The following is a 25360-nucleotide window of genomic DNA, read 5'->3' as shown; positions in this document are numbered from 1 at the left end:
ATGTGATCAAATGTCTAAAGTATATGCTTTTAGTCCATGCAGTAGCACATTTTCTGTATTTAAAAAGCATACTGAAAGGCTCCCAGATTATGGTTTCATCTTAACTTTCATTTTCCCCTTCTATGAAAAGTATTTATTACAAAGTTGAGACGCATCCATATCTACAAGTTTAAGTGAAATCTGTACCTGAACAGAGAACTACTTCTGTAGGAGAAGAAACATTTACTACCAGTTTTTCAAACATCACACTGTGGCTATGTTACAATTTGATTATTTTTGTATTTGCAACAACTGAAAAGATGAGTATAAAACTCTGCTCATTGTAATGGTAATCAGCTGTTTAGAGTAACTTTTGGTTACGTAGTAAAGCCTGTAGCAGAGTATCATTCTAAAATAATACTGTGATAATTTACATTACACCAAATCAAGTCCCATTCATTCCTAAAGAGTTTTTTCTTTAAATACAGTATATTATCACTTTACAATCACTGACATGGCAGAAGAAAACACTGTATAACACAAGAGCCTCTATGCATACAATTCTGAAATCTGTTTAAAATTCCCAGCAAGCTTGACAATTTTATCTTGAGATCTCAGTGCGATGGTTTACTTATGTGAGTGAAAATACTTTGTTAGTAATTTATACAGTAAATGAGAGGTTAAAATAAGAGTCAGCAGCAAATTAGAATTTGAAATAAATTTTGATAGGATGCTAACAACCATTATGGATCACTGTGCAAAAATAAAATATAGAGAAAATAGAACATAAAAAGCTTAGCCATAGTCATCTTTGGAAGGCATGGAAACAAATGCTGATGTCATGGAGGACCACAAGTTTCCAGAACTAGTTGCAAGAAAATTAACTTTGAAATGTTAATGACAACGTAGCAGTAAAGGATGGCACTGCAAGCAAACAGCATGAGTGATATTCGCTGTGAATGGTTTTAGTGAACAAACCAGATAGGAAAAACTGAACAGATTACCCAAATTACAGAGGCATTGGTAACAGTGCCTTCTGTACCTGAGAGTTCCTGAGGGAGCTCTGATGCCACCTTCTTCTCTGCCATGTTGTTGCTATCAAGGGTTTCTGACTGACACCCCATTGCGTTCTTCCCTTCAGAGCAACTAGTCTCTCCTGCAGAAGGATTTGTGTTGTTGTCGTCAGTGCTTGATGTCACAGAGTTACTTTTATCCCCAACGACTGTTGCCTCTATAGTAAAACGCACAACAAAACTTTAGGGATATTCTTTATTATGTTTTAGGATGTCATTTGGGGTCACCCATAGAAAGCAACTTCAGTTAATTTGTCTGTTTGATACTGCTGAGCTTTTTTTTTTTCTTCTCCCCCCTGTATGCTAAAGTCTTGTCTAACACTCAAATTACTTAATTCTGATGAGGAAAGCAATGTTAAAAAGTTTTGTGTAATACTGCTTACTATAAACTTGTTGATCACACTCTGTCAATGTCTACTGTACCTCAAGCCAAGGTATCGACAAGCTAGCTGTATTTAACTTGAAAAGAAGGAAAACTGGTGAAATTACTTAACAAAATAAACAATTATAACATACAATCACAAATAAATTAACAAATATTTCTTATTGCTTAAAAATAACTTAAAGAATCAGACAAAAATATTCTAACTTCAAGAAATGTGAGGATCTTCTTAGCTGAAGCATCAATCTACTTAAACGAAGTTGTAAAAGCACAGTGATAGTTCCTTTACCTTCGGTTTTCACTTTTTCCACATCTTGCTCAGTGGGTGTTTCCTCAGTTTTATCCTGGTCTCCAGATTCTTCTTTGCCTTTATCTGTATCTGTCTGGTCATTCTCACCATCACTCTTGGCTTTCTCTGCCTCATCAGCTGGTGTGTTTCTATCTTCCCCTATCTCTCCTCTCCTTGCTCTGATAACCTCCAAAATTTCATCTACAATAAAATGTATGTCATCAATATACAACAAACCACCACCTACAAAGCCAAGGACGAAAAAATAACATGGCATAAATACTTCATTTAAGAGACAAAAAAGTAACATCCAACTTATCACTTTTTCCTCCTTAAAAGCAACAATTCCAAAGGTCTTATAATCGATTTCTCAAATTATACATCCACATAATGATGACAAATTCATTTCTAAACCAGAATATCAAACCTTCACGCCTTCCCCAGAACCAAAGTTCAAACCTTCCCAAGTTTATAGAGCTATTTATTGTTCCAAGGTACATTGATTAACTTCTGGCAGGGAAAGATATGTGTTCCTCCACACTTGACATAATATTGGAGCAAATATTTGAGCTTCAGTATTTTTGCCATTCCAACTCCTATTCAATTGTTAAATGTTTATGAGGATGTATATACATGTGTATCAGACAGTAAATCAACAAACATTTGACAGTTAACAGCCCTACTCCAACACTTGGAATGATCACAATCTGGCACACCCTAAGCAAATCAAAAATCTGAATCATTCAGGACATCCTGGAACACACGATGTAGACACAGGCCTGCAAGAAGTCATCACTACATATCCAGGCTGGTACAGCAGCATGATGCTTCTCTGGAGCTCCATACTCACTATCCAACTGTGGATAGTGGGAACAGTGTTACTACAAGCACTGACCAGGCTCCAAGCATTTGTGTTACATTCATGGAGTGGGATGTAAAAGCATTTCCTGCCACACATCCATTCATTTAGTCATAAGTTTTCCCAAACAAATCCAGCTAACAAGATGCTTAACATTTTGCTAAAAAACACTTCCTTCAGGTCAGTCACTCACTATAAAATGAATTTGAAGTCAAAAATCCACGCTAAATCAAAGAAATGCAGTTTGATACAAACAAGCTATCAAGTATAATCTGTAATTAAACTGTTAAAAAGGACAGTGAACATCAAAAATAGTTATTCTGGCTAACTGATGTAAAAATCTTTCTGTATGTCCAGAAATCTACCTTTATTATTTTTTTAAATACAAGAACTTTAATAACACACTGAAAATAACTGGTAGTGTCACATTAGCCCAATAAGCACTTTACAATACAATAAATATGAGCTACTATTAGATTCAAAGTGCAACATCTATTCCTGTTAGCCTGAGTATGCTTACCATTTGCTGCAGAAAGGAAAGACTTGTTGCTGCCCCGTGCTTTATTAGTAAGGTCCTCTGTAACATCCATGTGCCGATGAATTTCTTCACGCATTTCTTCCAGAGTTTTGCATAGGTCAGCTTCCCAGTAATCTTTGTCTAGGCATTCAATTAACTCTGCCAGCTGTATCTTTGTGCTATAGTACCAGATTTTCTTATCTTTCTCACTTTCTGAATCTTCCTCTCTATAAGAGTATTTTTAAAATATTAATGTTTAAATATCTGGACAAATTACAAAAATGGTTATCACCCTACTTTTTGCAGAGAAATATTAATGCCAACACCTGAACATGAATAAACAAACAGAAACAAAGCACATGAGGACACTCATATACACCCCCGTATCCAAACAATTTCTCGCTTCCCTTCCCTTTTTCATCAGAAGTTCTCATGACAACTTGCTCAGGAGAGCTTTTGAAGAGTCTCCTTAAAACTGGTTTGTCAAATCTGGCAACAAGGTTCATTCTCGTTATATTTAATACTACTGTAACCGGTAATCTACTAAGTCTTGAATAATCTGAAATGAAAGAGTACTTGTCTCCAGAATCCAGAAAAGGTAGTTTCTGGCTGCAAATTCAGGAAATTCAGGAACTTCATATTAATAAAATATTTTCTATTAGCATCTCTACAGCATTCACCTGTGAAAGCACCAGAAAGCACATAAAACAAACATAATACGATCCTCTGAGATGAAGGAATTTCCACGTTTATTATCTGGGGTACTTCATGATAGCATAAAGAAAATTACGAGAGGAGCACAGCATCAAGAGGATCTTGACCAGGCCATCGGACCCAAATGTGCTCCATACATTTTTTGACTAGCAGGCTCTCCCAGAGCTTCAGGAGGACACTGCACATGGCTCTGTGGGAGGCTGCTTCATTCCAGCCTGCCTCAGCAGCTCCCGGTCAGCAGCTCAGCCCGCCCGTGGGCAGGACCACTCATGCAATACAGCCCTAGCACTCCCCATACTGTGAATGAGGTATGAGGCAACACCGTGATTTATAAGCTTGGCCTTCATATGTAAAAGAGGCACTAAGCTATTGCTACACTTGCCCTACCTATTAGCCCGTGGCTCACTAATAACCCTAAAACAAGTTGTCAGTGGGGATGGAAAGCTGATTGTACTTTAAAAGATCTAACTTTATAATTTTTCCTCTGTATTCCTCTCTAGTGGCTGCCTCCACGTGGCTTATACATTAAAGATGAGAAAAATTGGCCTCAGATTGTCAGAAATCTGAACATCCGTAAGGCAACTTGTCATCTACCAGAGGATTTGCCACATCCTATTTACAGAACAACTGCAATATGTGCAGAATGCATTTAGAATAACACTAAAATAAGATGCCCATGAACTTGATAATAACGACAGTACAAGTCAAAATTAAAGTACTGATTTGCCATGACCATTGTTACAAAACAGACTGTTTTTGTCTTGCTCATACAACTTGGTATATTGCAAAGAAATGCTGTGATTTCACTCTGAATGGCCTTCGTTCATGAAAAGCAACTAATTTTTCTACCTTACCTATTTACTCACCTAGACTACTGTTAACTTTTTAGTTTTAACACGTTAACATGGTAAATTTGAAGAGTTTTTGAGAAGATATCCCAACTCAGAAAGAATGCCCACAGACTGCCCTGATATTACACATGTCAGCTCAATATCATTTGAGCCAATGAATATTCTGTAGAGTTTCACATTAAAGAAAAATTGACATTTAAGCTACGTTTCCTCTAAGCTGAGAAATATAATTCCTAACAATAACAGCAATGGAAGCACCTTTATTATAGTTTGTGGGCAAAAGACACAGAAAGAGAAGAGAAAGCAACATGCTTAAAAACTAAAATGGAAGGAGAGAGGAGATCGCAAGAACACAGCTTAGAGAGCAAAAGGAATGAAAAAGGTCAAACAAAACACTCGACAGAAAAGAGAACTGAAACAAAACAGGACGAAAATGAAGGGAAAAGTCACACCTTCTGAACTGTGTTGCTATTTTCCCTGGCAAATGCCTGATGAAAGTGGCAAGAGCAAGGTGTTGGCAGAGCAGCACCGGTAAGGCTGCAGCTTATGAACACAGCTGCTGAACTGTGCTGTTGATGAACTTAAACTTTAATTGCTTCTAAACTCATCAAAAGGCACCTTTACCTTCATTTTGAGCCCCTATCTTGTCGGACAATTATTAGCTATATTCATATGCCATTTATACCTCTTCTTCCACAACCTAGTTGTGCAATAATTTGAACACTTTATATAAATAGTCCCTTATCCCTTCAGGAAAGGAGGCTGTGCTAGCACCCACTGAGCACTCCCAGTGCTTCTCTGACAAGGGAGGCACCATCAGCTCGCTGCTGGGTGACTGCTTCGCCTCCAGGGCACTCAGTCCCATATATTGTGAGGCTGAGGGAGGGAGCAAAAAGAATTACGTGAGTGTTTCCTACCTTTTTGTCTCCTTCACTGCCTGAAGCTATTCACTTAGCAGGCCTTACAGGCGACTTCTAACACTGATAAAAATTAGAACATGGAAGATGCTAGAAAATGGTAATTAACTGTTTTTGAGGTAGATACACCCTTTCCTGAATCCCATAGCAATACAGTTAAAAATTGCAGAATTAATAAAATTGTTTAAACTAAGCTTCTTTTAAAATGAAGATTTCTTTACTTTTTTTTTTTTTTTTTTTTTTTTAAGTGGAGAAAATAGAGGAGGACCCACTGAGAACAGGAACAGCACAACAGATCTAGCAGAAACAAAAATCTGAAACTGTTTTTGATGGTTGAGGCAGGTACAAACAGCACAGGAATAGCAATTTGTTTCATTGCTGATATCAAACGAGGGCCAAACAACCTTTCACCACCTTGCTTCATAGACAGTTGGCAAACCCAATGCATCTCAGTATTTGATCTGTTACATCCATACTTTTCCAAACTTATAAATCTTCCATTTGTTTATAGGGAGAAAAAAAGAGGAAATTACCACATTTACCAGTAAAATAATCAGTTGTTCTCTACCAACAAAACATTAAGATACTGTTACTTAAAATGCAAATTGGGAAGCAGCAAAGTAACTTTATCTGAAAGTAATTTGATTGTCCTGATTTTCTTGATTTATTCCTTATTCTTCCTTCAGAAACATCATCCTAAATTTGTAAACACTGAAACAAAACCTCAGGAATTATCTCTTGCTTTTTCATCCTGCTGAGATTTGCTCCAGGGTATGTATGGGAAGAGAACCTCTTCACAGTGCCCACTTTTCTCTATTTGTAAAACAGAAGAGGTGAAAAAGGGAAACAAAACCACAATGATGGGCTTAAACAAGTGATGAACATGGAAGTTAGAGGCTCATTGAACAACAATAACAATGTAGAAAACTCTTTAAATAAGAGAAAAACGTTGGTGTGATGGTAACATAACTATCAAAAAGGGAAGTGGGACAGGAAGTAACATGCCCGAAAAAACTTCTCTGAAAAAAAAAAATATAAAAAAATAGGATTTCAGTTCTCTACCCCTCCCCAGGCAAGACTTAAATTATTTATTATTTTTTTAGATTTATTAGTTTCCTCTGATATAGTTGGTCACATGGCATTAATTCAATTTCTTTATTCTTCTTAATAATTTCATGGATCTCAGGTTTTAACATTTGGTGGTTATTCTACGAGTTATCCTTCAGTTAAAGACATCAGGTGTGGTTTGAACTTGTTCAATACACAGATGTGCAAAATGGTTCCTTTTGCAATACAGCATGGCTACTGATCTAAAGGATATTAAAAACTGACAATACAGAGTTTAATATCTATGTGAATTAAAGTTGCATTTCCCTGGAATTTAGTTATATAGTAAATGCTTCTGTTCCATTATGCAATGGCTTTAGCATGAAAGGCACATTAGGAGTAACTTCAATTATGTTTATGCTCAGTGAGAAGTGCAGTGGTTGATCCTGTATATCCCACATTGTACTCTTTAGGAGTGCCACTGCTGCAGGTGCACCCAAATGTCTGTGTATGTGTTTCTTATTCTCATTCCGTTGTGCTGGTTTTACCCAGTACATCCATCAGGACAATTTGGGAAATTTTTAATCCGAACCACATACTTCTGAAAATTTGTTTTTGCAGAATGCACAGGTACATTTACACTAGCAGAAGGCCTGGTATCTAACTGCAACAGGAAGGACAGATAACTTCAACTCAGATAACCTGCACGAGAATATAAAAGACAGGAAATAATTAATGGGTGAACTGCACATACTCTTCTCTTTGAAAGCTAAAATATTTTTCTATTTATGTTTTGAAACATTTTATCGCTAACAAAAAAATCAGTAAAATTAAAATCTAATAAAATTTTCCTTTTGTTGTGTGGCTTTATTCTTATCTATTTTTGATTTTTAATAGAATAGTGATGTGTTTTCTCATTAAATAAACTCCCCATTAGGGCATAAAATTTCTGTTAATAAAACCTGATTTACCATTTCTGACATAAATCACTTGCCCATTGAACTCTTAACAGGAATGCAAAATTATTTTTAAAAAAAATTCCATACATGCAACCTTTGAGGATGCCTCTGCTATTGCAATAGAAGGTACTACCAAAAAAAAAAAGCATAAATTGAAACAACTTTCACATGCATAGACTTATAAAAATAAAGAAGCACCTGCATGATTTGTTTCAGTTCAAAGTATCTTGAATATATCAAACATCAAATACTCCACTCCATTGGGGAAAAAACATTGTTTCACAAGTTTAGTTGAAGACAATTACCAACCTACCTACATACTGGGGTGAGGGGGAAGCCTGCCTATTTATCTTAAAATCACCTCCAGAGTAAGTGATTCTATTTTTTTGTTGTTGTTCATGTCGTTAGTTCCCAGATTTGTAATGGTGAGCAGAATAAAATCATTCTGCCGGTGCAGTAGAGCATTAAGGCAAGCTTATTTTTAGAGCAACTTTTTCCTTCAGAGCTTGAGACGAAAGATATGAAAGCCATGCACAGAGGAGAATATCTATACGCTGTTCAACTAGAGCAAAAAATATTAACTGCATGTGCTTCACAACCAGGTTTTTCTCCTTTTTTTAAAAAAAAAAAAAAATAAATAAAATTGATTCTCAAAGACCTGAGGAGTTTGTCCTTCATCTATAATTCTCCTATTTTCTTGTACTCTTCTGTAGTTACCAGAAGAGACCCTCTTTTTCCTTGTCCTTTGGAAGAGAGAAATGCTTTAATTACACTTGCAACGATCTCATTCAGATTTTATGCTGAAAGTAATTGTTTTTTTGTTTTTTTTTTGTTTTACTAGATTTTCAACTCACAGAGATTGTTCTTGGGTTAGAAGATTCAACAGACAGGACACCAGTGAGCAACATTTCATCAAGACAAGACAATCGTCCAAATAAATTCCAGTGTAATGTATGCAACTGTCTGCTCCATGGAACAAAAGCAGACTAATAGCATACTGTTACAGATCAGTTACTTTACTGCTTCCAGACTCACTTTGACTCATGAAAACCACCTAGGAATGCTCCACAAATACAATGCTAGGTCCAGAGACAGTACAGCTACACTCATTAGTTTAGTTACAATCCTATCCAAGTTCACCCAGGATGCCAGAAACTTCAGATGCACCATTACATCCACCTGATCCATCTGAATGATAGAGCAGAGTACTAAAAAGTGGCAAGAGCATAAAAAATTCCCTGCACCTTTTAAAAAACTACCTGACACCACTACGGTATTTATGACCTGGAAAAAATTAAAAATATATATATTTTTTTAAATAAGCAAAAGAACTTACAGAAAAAATGCTTAGAGTATCAGCTAACAATACATTAGAGAAAGGACATTTATTTTTAAAAGGACAAAAATGAGGACTTGGAAGTGTATGGTTTAAAAGATGTCATCTCATACACCCTTATAATCCCTTTCAAAAGACACTGGCTGGTATCTTAACTTCCTATGTAGTACATCTAGTATGAAATTCCGTTAAGGTATCCAGCTCTACCTTATTTTCTCTATAATACCGAATGGAAAATTGTATTTCAAGAAATCCAGAAAAAGCTCTCTTTATTCTTCCTAAAATAACCATGCCATTAATTGTATTTCAATATTTTGTTTCTCCTTCATTAATGAAATGATTACATTAGAACGGTTTTTATAAGAAAACCATGTCTTGATCTATTTTCCTGTCCAAAAAAAAAAATATCTTTATAGCCTTAAATTTAACTTTTCAGGTACATAATAGGGCACAATGCCCACACTCATGAGTTTGGTAATTTTTGGTGTTTATTACATCAGTATCTCAAAATCAACCACAAACAGGAAATTGTTTTAAATGGTAGAAGACATCTTGAAGGCAGGCACATCTTGCCATTTCAACTTTGTTTCCACCTACAGAAGAATTTACATATAGTATCTTCCCTATTTCTGGTTAATAGATCTGGTTAATACCTTTTCTCAAGTGACTCTGAGAGTCTTAACTTCAAAGGCAGACCACCAAAACAGTGCAAGTATCCAAAAGCCAAATACTACCCAAGCAGGTGACAGTCATCTAGACACCGTGCATTGGCAAGGACAGTTAAATGACATTTCAGGAACTTTTACAGAAAACTGGAGAGTTCTCATTAAAACTTCCTTTCTTTTCCTCATATTCACGTTTTAGACACATTAAAATATAGCCACGGTCCTTGTTTCTTTTTACCCCCTTTTATCTCCTTTGAAGTTATGAGAATATTTAGTTTGTAGAAAATAATGGAATAATTATTTGGTCTTTAGAGTTCTATTTACTAAGAAGTAATGGTCTTATCTAAAGGAAGAATAATTTTAAGATGGAAACAGGAACTTACAGGATAGTCATTTGTAAATATACATTCAATACCACACTATTCTTCAGAAAACACTAAATAATTACTTTACTTACATAATGATTCTTCTGTTCAGGAACCAATATTTCCGTCTATGCCTGTCATATCCAATTGGTTCATGCCGAATGTATGGTTTATTTTTTTGGATTTCAGCAACACAGTCAGTTACTCCAGGCACCTTATGTGCTACGCAGACTTCACACTGCCATTCATCTTCTGGTACCTCTTCGAGAGGTGGTTTCACGCACTCTAAATGGTACACAGCTGAACAAGTTTCACAGCAAAGCAAATCCCCAAGTTTGTGACAAACCCTACAATGATCATCATATTGAATAACACCTTCTGACATTAACTCTTCACGTGCAATGTTTGTTGTAAGAAACTGATCCACTAAGAACTGCAGAACTTTGATTTTATTCTCTACTGGTCCATAAGGATAGTCCTCTGTCTCTTGATAAGGAAGAACATGATGATATTCCTTGTCACTCTCACAATATACCCGCAGAACCTCTGGCCACGTCATTCCATCTATGAAATACAAAGTGGAATTAACGCTATCTTTGAGGTCAGCAGGTCCAAAGGTAGTATTTGAAGTGTCTTCTTCACGTAAAACTGCTTTTAAAAGCACTATATGCATCTCTGCCATAAGTGTGCACTGCTCTTGACTTACCAGAGCAGCACAGAAGTCCTCAAAACGAAAAGGAGAGAGGCGTAAAACAGTGCCAAAGTTCCTTAGTACCTCATAGATGGCAATAACATTCATTATATGCTCACTAGGCACCATTAAGTCCTCTGAGGATTTTGGAAACTCCAAAGGTGGGATATCTTTTTCTTCCAATATTGGAGAACGAGGGCGATGCACTCTTTGTCTTCTCCTACCTGGAATTAAAAACAACAGTAAGACTTTTGCCATTCACAAATCAACACGTTTAATATCTATCATCAGTGACTGTGTCAAACCTTGTAAACAATTGCAAATTAAGGATTCACTCCTTCACAGCCACGTAAGTGATAATCACTTAACAATCCCATAATTTACAAGTATAAAAACAAAACACACAAGATATGCAACTGGAGTTTTGCTTTAAAAAGTACTTGCATTTCCCATACAACATATACCTATTAAATCTTTCAAAATGACATCTAGGATTTCACTTATTTAAATTAGTTAAAAAGACACTTCCATCACCCAAAGTATCATACCAGGAATTTCCCCATTGTCATTCAACATGACTACTTCATCATTCCTTCTCAGAATTCTAACTTTCATCGTGAAGAATCAAGCTTCAGATAACAGGTATTTTGTATAAAAATTATGCTAGCTATTTTCCCAATCAGCATTAGTACACAAGGAAGATTATGTCAAGCAGACGTCTTAGGATATGAATTCAGTTGAATTGAAACAAAAAGAGAACTTAAATCACTATCCACTGCTTTCTAACTAGAATATTCCTCCTGGATATCAACAAGCCAGAAACAACTCAGATGTGACACCAATGAAATTACTTCAGAAATTCTTAAATTCTTTTTCAAAACAAACAAACAAAAAAAAAAAACAACAGAAGTGCTTCAATAAAACAATAGAGAGCTCCACTAACTGGAAGAAAAGGCACTAGGCATAATTAATTTGGTTTGTTAGATGTGATGCTACACTTTCCTGTCTTTACAGTATCCTAGATGCCAAGCACAAGTAAAAAGAAAAATTCAGACAACCTCAAACTAATTAAACCATCATCTTGGTTTAAAACCAAGAAATAAGATGAAAAATGTTTTAGGTCCTCTGATAAACATACCACGACTCTAGTAAAAAAGCATACTTCATATTTGTCAATTCTACACAGAGAAGTGATCTACAGGAAGGATTTGATTCACAGAGAAAATATCCAAATGAAAAATTAAGTTGTCCATAGGAGCAACTTCGTATGCACATGTCAATAAAAAGTGACATATTGTACAATGTACAATCTGAGACTGAAGAGTGATACAACCACTATTTTGGAATTTCAAAATTACTGCTAATTTCTTGATCGAAGTCTGTGAACAACAGATCCCCCCCAAACTAGTTCAAAGAAATTAAGGGAGAATTCAGTTCCAGTCATCTTAGATGTTACCATTAATAGGTAATGGTTCACCTTGGCATTTGTTCAACCCGCCCTACTCCCTCCTACGCTTCTCCCATAAATATAGGAAATACGTCTAATGGGGTGGAGGGGTGGGGAGGAAAAGATGCTCTGCTAATGCATACATACACACAAATAAAGATCTTGCTGAACTTGAAAATATTATTAAAACTTTACTGCACTGGAAAAAAAATACCAAAAAGGAAAGCTAAATTTAATGAATATCTTGATGTAAAAAATAATTTGCCAAATGAATCCAAAAAAATCAATAATTGAGCAAGTATAACAAGACAGAGCAGGTACAGCTTCCCCTCTCAGACTTTAAAGATGGGAATGAATCTTAAGCAGCAAACTAGGCACTCTGAAACACTATAGAAGATGAACTGCCAGATGTTTCCATTACAGAAGTAATGGGTCAACATCTTCTGCATATAAAAATAAATGTCCAAGTTCAGTTGAGTTCTGTGGAAAATGAAAGAATGCTTGTGTGACTGTGTTCCAGTATGCGGCTGCACAAATCAGTGGAAAAAGTTTAATCATGGCAAACACAGGAAAACACAGGAGTTTCACAGCCACAGAGCAAGCATTCTTACAGCAAGAAATATCTACATTAAATCCAACTTCTGCACCATCATGATGCTTAGCTGTATGCATACAAAGTAAAGTTGGTTTAATTAAAACAGAACACACACACAAAGATAAAATTACTTTAGGGTCCCACACTTCCCTCAACATTGCATGATGCTATAGGGCCAGTCCTAGCAGGCGGTCTTGCAAGACATCACAGATAATCCAAAAATCACTTATGGTCTTCTCAATGTCTAAATGTCACGAAAAGCTGGCAGAAATATAAACTAGGATTCCTTCCAGGGTTTGCAGTTTTAGCAGAAAAATATTTTGCGTGTCACATGGTAAAGTCATAAAAGAATAAGGCCTTGAATAAAGGAAGCAAATAATGATGAACCTGACTGGCTTAAATGAATCAGAAGCAACAAAGCCAAAACAAAAACCGACAGTTTCAGGCAAAGATAAACAAAAATGTACGAACATTGCTGAAAGCAGCAAAGACTACTTATTTCTTCTCATTCCTCGAGATTTTTCTACTCTGCAAACATTACGATTCCTTCTTAGATTGTTTTCATCCTTCAGTGAAAAAACAGACAAACCATATACCGTCTTCCTGATGTCTCTTTCACAAGAGATAAAAACTGGTATATTTATGTTACGTCAAACAACAGGAAAAGCAAGAATTCAAACCTTAATTGCTACTATTGCTACAATTTTTTGAAAAGATCAAAATAAATTCTCTTAACACTTCCTTTTGAAAAGGAGGTGCACAAATCCAATTACAGCTATATAACAAAAATGTTATCAGGACACAAAGTACATCAGTAAATACCATAACAAAGTATTGTACTTTGGTTCAAGAACAATGTAATCAGCTGACTGTATTATTCACACCACTCTACACCTTCTATTTAAATCACCTTACATATTTTCATGTTTGTTTTGGCACAAAGCACAGAAATTTCAAAAGGAATTTTAATATCTAATAGGTTAGACAATAAGGAAAAATATTGCATTATAAAATGCATGCTTCATTTGAGAAGTTGATGTTATGCCCGATGGTATGCAGCACAGTTATTATATCCTACCACTCAACACTCCCAATCCATACCATAAATCACACGCCGTATCTCAAGGGCTCCAACTAATTTCTCCTTTCAGACACTGAGCTGCTTTGAACAACTCTGGACTGCACATAATCTGGTTTCCAGAGCTAAACAAGGAAAGTATTCAAAGATGCAAAATATTTTAGAAAGAAATAGTACCCAGACATATTTCTCTTGAATGGTTTGGCTGCACGGTATTTCAGATCTTTCTGTGCTTCCCTCCCTCCCCAATTTCACTTTCAATTCATTACTGATACTTGCTGTATCTAGTCTGAACAGAACTTGGAGTCAAGTAGAGAATCACAACGTGTGATCTGGAAATTACGAAATTCCAAACAGTTTGCGCTTAAATATCTTATAGTTTGATGTGTAAACTAATCTCAAAAAACCACCCCTGACACCTTTTACAACAAACAAACAAAGCCAGCTGAAAATGATAAGATGCCCTTTGGCAAGGGGCTCATAAATCTTAGCGCACTCTAAATGGCTGTTGAATTTCAATTAAAGGTATAGGCCAACTAAATATGGTATCAATAGCAAGTGCTATAGCCTGGTTTGTACTGAAATTGTCTAATTTTATAGGTTGAGTGTATTCCCTTGCTACTAGCATAAGGAACTGAAGAGGGGAGAAAAAGAAAATTACAACTTCTGGCACTTTGGAATTAAGAATTGCAGTTTGGGACTCCAATTAACAACTTCAGGCTCGTTTGTACTTCTGATAACAATTACTTCAGTGCTGTTTCTCTGTAGGCTGCTGATAATCCATACAGTTCACACTACTTAAATGAAGTATCAGCCTCTGTGAAGGTTTCTGAAGCTCACAGTTCACATTCAGCAGACTGTTCTTCACAGACACTAAAGAAAAATTCCCCAAATTTTGAGAAAAATTTTTTACTACAATAAACTCATCCAACTTTTCTAGCTCTTTTCTAACATGGTGTGATAATGTAAAATGTGCCTAAAAATAAGTCATTTTCAAACATACAGTATTTTCTGGAAAAGCCATCCACTGCCTGGATTTGACAGTCATTATCAGACAAAAAAAAATGCTTTGGTCTCTTTAAATATGGTATGGTCAGAATATATATATATAAATAAAAGAGAGCCTGGGACTTGGCAATTTTTGTAATCGTCAATTGTCATGGATTTTTGCCTTCCATATGGAAGCATGAACGTTATCTGTAAGAAAATATGTTAAGTGAAATTTAATTAAATTGATTAAAAAGTAATTAGTTTAATGACCTCAATGTAAGTGTTTGAGACAGGTGCAAACTTGTATAGGCTGTACAGTGGAAGATTACATACTATTAAACACGCATTTTGATTTGGGATACTGCATATGTGCATCACATTCATGTATTTTAAATAGTATATGAAAGTAAAACGGCATAATGTAAATTCAGTGCAATGACTACACTGAGCACTCAAAAAAAGCGGAGTTGGCTTTTCTTAAATTTGTATTACTATATCACCTACTGCTATTAATATTTCTCAATTCAGCTTGGTATAGTTTGAATAATTGAAATAATTTTTATTATTTGCCTGAAAGATTTACCAACTTTAGAATTCCCTTCTCATAGCTTCAAGTTTTTTTGTTTGTTTTACATAGAAAATGTAATATTTGGTAATGTCAGACTACTTGGTCTGAAATAAGAAAAATCAAGAGGATTCCAGAGCAGGTGTACAAGAAGTTCTCCTTTAAGCACCATCACCACCGGACTAGACATCACACTGTATCTAGGTTTATCTTACCTTAATTAAAGAAAGTCTATCTGCTCACACTGAAGTTTCCCTAAGTAGACTCAATTTTTTTTTTAATGTAAACTCTATACTTTCAAATTAGTTTCTACATATTAACCAGATCCCTGAATCAAATTCCACTTTCACGTTTGGGCCAGAACAAAGTAAGAAAATGTCCACTTCTACTCCATTCAAATTCCATAGCTTAATTGGAAGGATGAATTGAACTGCCAATAGCCTCCTGCTGCCATGACTGTACTACTTGTAGCACCCAGACCATTTTGAGTGTCTCAGAATTATACTTTTTATCTAGCATATACTTCTCTTAAATCGCATTCCTTCACTAGTCGTCTCCAAAAGTGATGAAGTAGCCTGCAATACTTGCCTCTCCCTATTTTGAATTCTTTAGTTGAAAAGCTGCCTGTAATTAAGATTAAAGAGTAAACAATTTTATTCATATGGCATATTTAATTATAGATATTGATAATTACAGTCTACGCTTGCCATAATCTATTAAAATAATTTATATTACAAATATTCAAGCAAAACCCACTAATGATATTTGAAATACAATGAAGTCACTGAACTGGTGAAGTAACAGGCTGAGCACCCAAAATCAGGATTTAATGAAGCACTTCAAAAAATAAAGTCTTTTAAAAAAAACTCTTGCTGTATTTTTGTTTATTATTCCAGTCTATTCATCTTGTTTGGTTTAAATGCTGGCTTGTTTTGAAATTTAGAAATCACTAGGAGTTGAACAGGACTAAAAAATCATCTCCATTCTCATTTACAGACTGAAAGTTATATCTACTTGTTAACTCTTTATCAAACGAGGATATGGAATTTAAAAAAAAAATATTCCCACTATCTTTATCAAATCTCCTATTTTATGTAGCCAGTTTTTAAACAGGATTTGAATGAACTATTTGCATCCATGTCCAGAATATTGAAAATTTATACTGACTAAATATGACTTTGATGCTTTGTACTTTAGTTGTATGCTGACTCCCATACACACATAGCCTAACAAAAAAATCACAACAATCCAATTGTGCCTTGTCTCACTTACATAACCTTTCGCTCCAGATGGACACTGGTAGTAAACACAGCTTTTCAGCCCAACATATTTCAAGTAATGGACAGGGGAATGGAGGTTCTATATAGGAAATATTCTGCCAGAGCCACTGTCTTGTTTAAAAAGGGAGAGTGGTAGCTGCACTAGTGTGACCTTAAAAATAAACACTGGCTCCAGCACTTCTTGCCTAGAAAGCTCACATCTAGTGTCATTTCTCTTCTCTTAAAATTCTCCCCTCCTCACAATTTCTCAGCACTTAGAAACCAAGACTCCTGCTTAGAGCCTGTGTTCATGGTTGCAATGGAGAGGATAAACTCGGTAGAGTAAAAAGGAAAGAAAAGGCAGGCTGCAGAATTTCAGATACTTCACTTATCTGTCACAGAAGGGGAGAGAAAAAAAAAGAACAAGAAAAAACCTCAAAGGCACACTCCACATAATTAATGCCAGCAAGTAGAAAGGTTTTCAATTTGTTCGCAAGAAGAAATAAAAATAAATTCTGGCTTCAAGTTCCACGATTTCAGTCAAACTGTGCTACTACTATATGAACCTCCTTCGTTAGTAAAATAGAACTGGGTTAGTTTTGTGCCTCAGTGCCTGAGTCACTACAAAAACCTCCCAACATAAAGACCAACACACTGGCAATTACACGATGTCCTGGAAGCATGAGTAGCCTACTTCCTCCTAGAAACTTTGGCTTTTGACCACTCTCCTAAGACCCAAGGTCTTATTTATGTTATGTTTTAATAAACCTACAGTAATTGGGCGTTTCCTACCCTACTCTGCACCATTCGAGTTTCAAATGAGAATGTGCAGCAACACACAAGGACTTGCCAGACATCACTGAAAACATTTGATAAAAATGCTAAGAAAACTTTTTTTTTTTTTCCTCCATCCCCACATGGCAGAATGCAAAACCTGAGTGTAGCTAAAGGTTTGTCACAGCAATACCCAAACTGGTTCCTTAATTAAAAGTAGACCTCCTGGGAAAGCTTTGCTCAGCTGACACCAGAGAGGGAAAAAACAGTATGATGAAAAGGAATTAGTTTAAGATGAGAACAATTTATGAGAAACGGTACCAACAGAAAAATCAAAATTTTCAAAACACTTTTCAAAAACTCATTTAAAAAATGTCTACAGGACAACCAGCATGTTTCCAATATTCGTAAGTTAAATAACCAGTTCCAGATTTTATTTTCTGAAGAAATAAGATGCATCTGTAACTCTGTTTTTAAGTGCAACTCCAATTTGAATATTGCTCCACAACAATTGTACCTGAGTTATTTATTTTGCCAGGAAAAAGGAAAAATCCAAACAGCTTAAATTTAACGATCTAAGCCAGCATTAAAAATGAGCCATACCAAGCCCCATGAAAGCTTAGCAAGTTGAATCACAGGGGAGAAAATAACCAGTTACTAGACTAGATCCCGAGAGCACTCATCTCACAGAAATTCTCGACATGTGCTCCTGAGCTAAGGATGACTACTGCCTTGTTTTGTGCAGAACTAGGTCTTTATATTCTTTAAAAACCTAGTTGGATGCTTCTGTGATTGTTTTTTCATTTTGTACACATCAGTGTACTTTAAACCAAACAGGAGCTCTCTAATGATTGTACATTAAAATGGCCTTCTTCTACTGATTGTACATTAGAAATGTGATTTTTCAACATCATAGTCATCACTGCGATCTCAGTAGGAACCAAGAATATAAAATCCCTATATCCTAAAGCACCATTTTAACATTTGGATAACCATTTAACATTTGGATAGTGCAAGACACGTAGCAAATGAAATTCCACACTGCCATTCTAAGAAGTACTCAGTCAGACTTCTTTTGTGCCTAGAATCCAGGCAAATTACAGTAATTTTTAAAGAAGTATTATTGTACCCATTTTCAGGAACATTCTGACAGACAATTTCTTAGCTGGGACACACTCTGGATACGCTCTAACCAATTTCAGAAGTTAGTAGCCCCACGAGCTCCTCCCCGATTCCACTAAAATCCACTTACTCACTGTGTGATAGTTTTACACAACACAAAGGTCGGTTAGGAAATTTTACTGCAGCCCTACAAAGGAGTTTGTGCCACAGAACCACCTGCAGTGCATCAAGTTATTTTACCTTTTTACCCTTAAAAATGTATATAATTTGATAATGTGCAGCATTTGCTGCACAGAATTGCTTACAAAAATGTTGACAAATACTCCCTTCAGATAAAATGCAAATTTGCATGTGTGTACAGCAGAACGAGCCACTAGCTTGGCCTTTTAAACCACTTCTTTGCCAGGACTTGAACTTGTCTTCCACATTTTTCATGATTAGCTGGATGCACTAGCGATAGATTACATATCAAAGTTTAGGATCTTAAACTGTAAAATAAGAGCATGCCAGATTTAGAAAACCGGTAAGATGTTTGGGAGGCTGGCAAATCTTCTCCCACAACAAACAAAAGAGGCTGCGTATCTTACTACTGCATCTCAACGTCTCCACTTAACTCTTCAGGAGCACGAAGATATAAAGATATTTTAAATATAAAATTACTACAGACACACTAAATACTGCACCTAGTCTTCTGTTAAATTCTTTCATCCTGAAGATCAAAGCGAAGTAACTGGTTAACAGCAGTGATGGTCGATCACTGTAATGCTCAGGGACAGCAACATCCACCCCCCCCCCCCAAAAAAAAAAAAGTATCTTAAATGACAAATTGTTTCACTCAACTCTACTGTTGAGTATCAGTTTGGTAGACTAATGATTATCTCAGCCCAAATCTAGAAATGCAGCTCTTCCTCAAGCTAGTTTTCCAAGATTTTGATGAAAAAAACGTTAAAAAAAGGGGGCTATCTAGGCGCCTTCATTAAAACCTTCTTTTAAAATCCTGCAATGTGTGGAAAACAATGCAACTGAGACAAGCCTAAATAAGAAGTTACAGCAAACAGGTAACTGCAAACAAGTTCAGTGACAAGGTATATGGGATATCCATCCTAAAAATGTATCTACCTTCTGGGGATACAAAGGGATAACAGAGAAAGAACATCCCACGCAAAATCCTTCTACCAAAGGTCTATCCAGCAGAAGGAAAAGCAATCAAACATCATACTCATTCACACAAACTTTAACTACACCACTATTAAGCATTACATCAAAGGCATTTTATCATTTTGAAGATTTTCTTTCCCTAAATGCTTGAATAATGCTAGAGTAATAGTTAATCAAGTCTGAGATGTATCGTAAGCATCACACAGAGCACAAGAATCCACCCTTACTTGGCCAGAGACATTGCACTGTGCGCTTTTAATCCATTGTTAAGAATGTAAGGTTGAAAAAAAGGAAATATTCCATTACTTAAATTGGATGCGATTTAAATGTAAAATCTTGGCTGGTAGGACAAGTTGGTATTGCAATTTTTCAATACCCTGCTTTAAAAAAATGAACTCAGCCCCCAAAGCCCCATCCTGATGGTTGCAGCAATTCAGGCTGCAAGTGATCTAGAGGAGATAAGTAGAGAACAATCGCTCCTCGTCTCTTCTAGCAGAAAAAGAAAACAAAAACAAACCAGTGTGCACAGCACGATTCTGTTGGGGCAGTTTAAAACAAAGGAGATGGTCCTTCAAGCTTCACCATTAACTACAAGAACTTTAGTGTTGTATGTTACAATTTATCTCGTTTCAAAACAAATATATGAAAGAAGAAAAAGATATATGAAAACCAATTCTGGCTTTGAATGCACCTGGGTCAAAGAGCACTGGAGCCTGGGAAGGTGCTCTGGAGGTGTATCACTGTGTGCCTGCCCTACTTGTAATGCTTTCTCTGTGCTGGCCACTGTCAGATAAAAAGATACAGAGGTTACATGGATCTTTTTCTTGCCTATTAAACTTGTTCTAATGTCAAGTGTCTCTTCTTGGATTATGATAAGACCAAGATTTCAATCGGTGCCAAAATCACAATGTAGGCATTTATTCAGAAGAAACAAAACAGACTGAGCTCATCAAGTGAAAAGTTTGCACCTTCCTCCTTGCAAAAGTGAGAAGAGAGAGGCCTTTAGGCCAATACTGAGCTAAATGAGAACTGCCAGCAAAAGCCAAAACAAGATTGATTTTAACAATCAACACTCAGTTTAAGAAAAGCACACAAGGATGAAAATGCTTACACTTACACTTATTCCTAAAGTTAACTGTAGTCACCTTGATGAAGTAAAAAATAACCATATAAATTACCAAAATGGTTTCTGATATACTTAAATACCACATAAAACCTGTCTGTGCTTGCACAACAATGAACACAGACCTATCTTATTTGCCAAAACTCTTAAGTACATTTCAAAAATTGAATACACCCATACTTCGCAGAATTCATTTTAAACCTGGATGTTCATGTCAAAGATACTTTCCTGACCTAGCCAATTAAAATCATAAAATATTCTTTCCCTGACAAAAGGGCTCTCAAAACAGTTACCAAGTAACCAAAAAAAAGTAAATGAAAGTTACCAGAACAGAAAATAGAGCCAAAAGAAAGTACAGACATTTTTCTTCTGCAAAGCTACACCTCAAACTTAAGTAACAAATATTAAAAAAATATAAGGTACTTGTTAGAGTTGGCCTACAACCAAATTAAACTAAAATTAGTCCCCAATTTCTAAAGTAAATACATAATTATGATTTTTTTTTAATTAATTTAAATTCCTGTGTATAGGTATGCAGACTGAAAAACAACCGCATTCACACAGTTTTTTAAAGAACTGTTATGAAGTCTGTTATAGTTATAAAGGCTGATACCACTAACTCACTAAAATAAAACCAAATGACACATTCAGTACTCAGTATTTCCCCCTTAAAAAAAAAAAAGCTGCTAACTACTCAAAATTACACTTTTTTTTTTTTTAAGATGCAATGCATTTACACAAACAACCTGTTCCTGCCCCCTTCCAAATGGGCCGAATACTTGTACAGCAGCAGTGTTTGCTATCCTGTAGTCCAATTCAGAAACACTCCTAGGCTACGCCTAAATTTAACTACTCTCCTGGTTCAGAGACTTTAAAAAAAAAATCCTGAACTTGATCTCCATTCTGGAATAAATTCAAATAAACCCAAAGTGTTAAAGTTTAGATAAAGAATTTTTGAAGCTTGAAAACCACACAGCTAGTGCACTAATTATGGACAAACAGAAGTACAGGCCTTAAAAGAACTGCGCCCAAATTTCCTACTAGAGGTTAAAAAAAAATTAAAATATAATCTCAATGATGTTTAAAAAGCTTTATGCCAAACGTGAGTTTTAAAGGTTGCCAAGTCTTGAAATAAATGAAGAATTTAATGCCAAGACTTTTGACTCAACCTCCAACTTTTAATCTTTGTGTTTAAGAATGCCTCATTAACTAAAACTAGGTTTACACCCTTGCAATGAGGCCCAGTGCACTTTTCCCCAAACTATAACAATGCAATCTCCATTTTGAACAATGCACCTCATTTCCCTCCTTGGTAAGCTAGTTTTGTCTTAAAGCCAGTAAATGCTGATTCCAGTTACACCTCTGATTGCAAAAGCCTGCAAATTATCAGTGCTTATGGGTTTTCTAGGCCACTCCAAGTTGCATGTGCTTCCTTTCAGCAGCAAGTTATATTCACAAGCACAAGCCATCCTTTCCTGCACAAATTTGAAACGACCCCTTTGCAAGGCATGCATCTCGTTTCCCTTGTTTATAAGTATTAAGTGAACGCTCCGTACACTTTTTATACTGTTTGCAACACGTCCTGGTGTACCAGGCATTTCTGCAGTGACCAGGATCACCATGCATATTTGCAAAGCATCCCCTTGTTACAGCACGTCCTGCCCTCCCTCCTTCCTTCCTTCCCTCCCTCCCCTCGCTGCATGTGTTTGTAAGCACCTTCTACTGTTCCCTGCATCCGTGGGGCTGCGAGCGGTTAATTTGCATGCCCCTACTCCCTGTGAGTGCTTCAGGCATCCCTCCCGTCCCCGCACGGGAGGAAGAATACAGGCGGATCGTATCTGCACACCCAGAGGGAGCGTGTGGGGTGCCCTCGGCTCGTTTCCGTTCATCCCCCTGCCTCTCTACCTGGGGTGCTGCTGTAGGTGCTGTGGCTCCTGAAGCTGCTCTCAGTGCAATAACTGGCATCGTCTTCGTCCTCCATCTCTTCAGGGTAGTCAGAGTCGTCGTCGTCCTCCTCCTCCATGATCTCCTCCTCCTCCTCCTCGTCGGAGTCCTGGTTATCCTCGGGGTCTCCCTCCTCTTCCTCCTCGGACACCATGCTCTCCTCCTCCTCTTCACTCTCATGATCGTCGTACACCACTTTGCTGATGCTCCTCCTGGACGAGGCAGCCCTGCCTTGGCTGTTGCAGCTGCCTCCTCCGCCTCCTCCCCCTGCTCCTCCAGCCCCAGCCCTGCCCCTACCCTTACCGCTGCTGCCTCCCCCACCAGGGGTGCTGCCGCCGCCGCCGCCTCCCTTCCTCTTGCTGCCCCCCCTGGGGGAGACGCCGGCGGAGGAAGAGGCCTGGGCAGCCCCGGCCCCCTTCTGCTTGGGCCCCGCCGTCTCCGCCTGGGCCGAGGCCGCCCACCTGCCGCGGCTGCTGCCCCGCTGCCGGGACCTCAGCCCCCCGATGGGGCCCGCGGGGGCGGGCGGAGCCGGGGAGCTCGCCTGAGCGCCGGCCGCCGCCGCCTGCTGCTGCTGCTGCTTGGGCGGCCTGCCTCGCCGGCCCCGCATCTCTGGGCGCTGGCCGAGAAGGGAGGGGGGGGGAAGGGAAAGGGGGAGGGAAGCGAGGCTCGGGAGGGCGCTCCGAGTCCGGACGGGCTGCTACGGGGAAGCTCCCCCCCCTGCGAGGGGCTCCGGGCCGGGGAGGGGGGGCCGCCGAGCTGGGAGGGCCGAGGGCTCAATCCGAATTGCCGGCGTCCCGCTCCGGATCGCCGCCGGCCGCCATCTTGTTTCTTCGTCTCTGCCTCGGCTCGCTCCGCTCTGACTGGGGGAAGCGGCGGCGGCAGCAGGCCCCGAGCGCCTCACGTGACCGGCGCCGCCCGCCGCCCGCCGCCAGGGGGCGCTGCGGCCGCCGCCCGCCACAGCCATGTTGGGGCCGGCGCGGTCGGGAGGCTCCGTGCCCCTCGCTTGCCCCCCGCTTGTTCCAAAGCCCCCTCGGCACCCTGCCCGCCGCCTTCCTCTCACGCCGGGACGGAGCGCTCCGCTTCCCCGGCCGCCACACGCCGCCACCTGGCACGAGCTGCCCTCAGCCCCGCCGTCCGTCGCCCCCCCCCTCCCCTCCCCTCAGCCCCATTCCCCTCAGCCCGGTTCCCCTCAGCTCCGCCGCCCGGCTGAAGCCGCCTCGTTCCCCCCTCAGCCTCCTCATACGCCCCTCGGTCCTCTCTACCCCGTCGCCCCCACACCTGCACCACGCCGCCCGGCAGCGCTCCTCTCTCCCCGAACTCGACCCGAGCCCTCAGCAGAGGCGCCCCCTCGGCTCCACGTCCCCCCCCCCGGCTTCAGCCGCCGGCACATCCCTCAGGGGGCGGCTGCCCGCGCAGGTCGGTGGGCAGCGGGGCTCCCTCCCCGCCGCTCCGGCCCGAGCCGGGGCTCTGCCCCTTCCCCGCATCGCCCGCCGAAAGCGGAGCCACCGGGGAGCCCCTCAGGACGGGCTCCCCTCGCCTGCACCGCCCTGAAGGGGCGGCCAAACTCTTCCCCCCCCCAGCCCTAACACCTGCCACGTTCAGGGCCCGTGCTTTAAAGCTTCAGCTTTTAGGGAGAAACTGGAGAGCTTGGTGATATGGCTTAGTGGAGGACTTGTTAGTGTTAGGTCAGAGGTTGGACGAGGTGATGTTGGAGGTCTCTTCCAACCTGGGTGATTCTGTGGTATTAAAACCCTACTGCAGCTCACCGCGATCGCTATAAAGTGAAACAGACGGGGAAGATCGCACAGGGCCCCGCCCTTTGCTTAATCTACTTTCTCTGAAAAAAGTGTCTGCAGTTCACTGGAGCACTACGAGACAGAGATCAGCTTCGTCTATTTTGTATTCCCTCATTTTCCAATTTGCCAGAGACCCCAAAGGGTTACAAGTCTACACAAACCAATTACCCTATAGGGTTTCTAATACCAGAACTTGAATTTGAGGGTACCTTTCCTGAGCAAAAGCTCACAAAGCACACAAAACATCTTACATTTTTTTACTATCAGCCTTTTTTTTCATACATAAGTCTCCGAAGTCTTGTCTTTAGCAAATAAACATGTTCACACTCCCATTTTCTCTCAGCACTCCACTTACATTTCTGTGTGCCGCGCAACCCAGTACTGGTCATGTCAAAAGCATGCCAGCTGTATATCCAACATGTAATTTATTTTGCATTCTTCTATAGTAATTTTTGAAGTGCTTTTTGTTCATTAACTTGTTGCTCAGGCTGAGAAACAACCTCATTAAACCCACCAACCTGCTGCAGCATCAAGCATGTAACAATGTCACAATGGCACCAGGCAGCAGGGTTTAACCCAATTTGCACTTTTCTATCCGGGTTTCTATCTTCATCTCTTTTATATTCAGTTACACTCTTTTGTATTCAGTACTGCAGTTGCACAGGCTTAGAGCCATGTCTTACACACCCTCCAGATGCAGCAAAAGCAGTAGACAACATTGCCTAACCCCATTTACACCTTTATACCCCATTTGTATTCTGAATCTTTCAAATTTACACTTTGATTGCTTCTGATAAGCTAATTTTAAGCTCTTACAAGGTTGCAAAATACTGTGGTAACTCTTCAAATCTATGAATACAGAGAT

The 25360-nt window shown here is 38.8% G+C and overlaps 1 protein-coding gene across 19 annotated transcripts in view; it reads right to left on the bottom strand.

Annotated features, from left to right (window-relative positions):
* Positions 1–23441, bottom strand: part of BPTF (bromodomain PHD finger transcription factor) — a 56948-nt gene extending 33507 nt beyond the window's left edge. For 16 of the 19 annotated variants that reach the window (XM_038165226.2, XM_072025616.1, XM_038165223.2 and 13 more), the window contains exons 1-5: positions 22661–23441; positions 10046–10868; positions 3103–3326; positions 1724–1924; positions 1022–1210 (exon numbers count right to left, since the gene is read on the bottom strand). In XM_038165226.2, coding sequence (XP_038021154.1) covers positions 1022–1210; positions 1724–1924; positions 3103–3326; positions 10046–10868; positions 22661–23306 — 2083 coding nt within the window. In that variant the 5' untranslated portion in view covers positions 23307–23441. Of the gene's footprint in view, positions 1–1021; positions 1211–1723; positions 1925–3102; positions 3327–10045; positions 10869–22660 lie in introns of those variants that run through there. The other 3 variants (XM_038165228.2, XM_038165236.2, XM_038165232.2) reach the window with 3 other exon arrangements.
* Between the last annotated feature and the right edge of the window lie 1919 nt (positions 23442–25360).

The sequence above is a fragment of the Anas platyrhynchos genome, chromosome 19, assembly GCF_047663525.1.
Source record: "Anas platyrhynchos isolate ZD024472 breed Pekin duck chromosome 19, IASCAAS_PekinDuck_T2T, whole genome shotgun sequence".
In the NCBI taxonomy this organism is placed as follows: Eukaryota; Metazoa; Chordata; class Aves; order Anseriformes; family Anatidae; genus Anas; species Anas platyrhynchos.
Note: the sequence above shows the minus strand (reverse complement) of the source record. Positions and strands in the feature narration are given on the sequence as shown.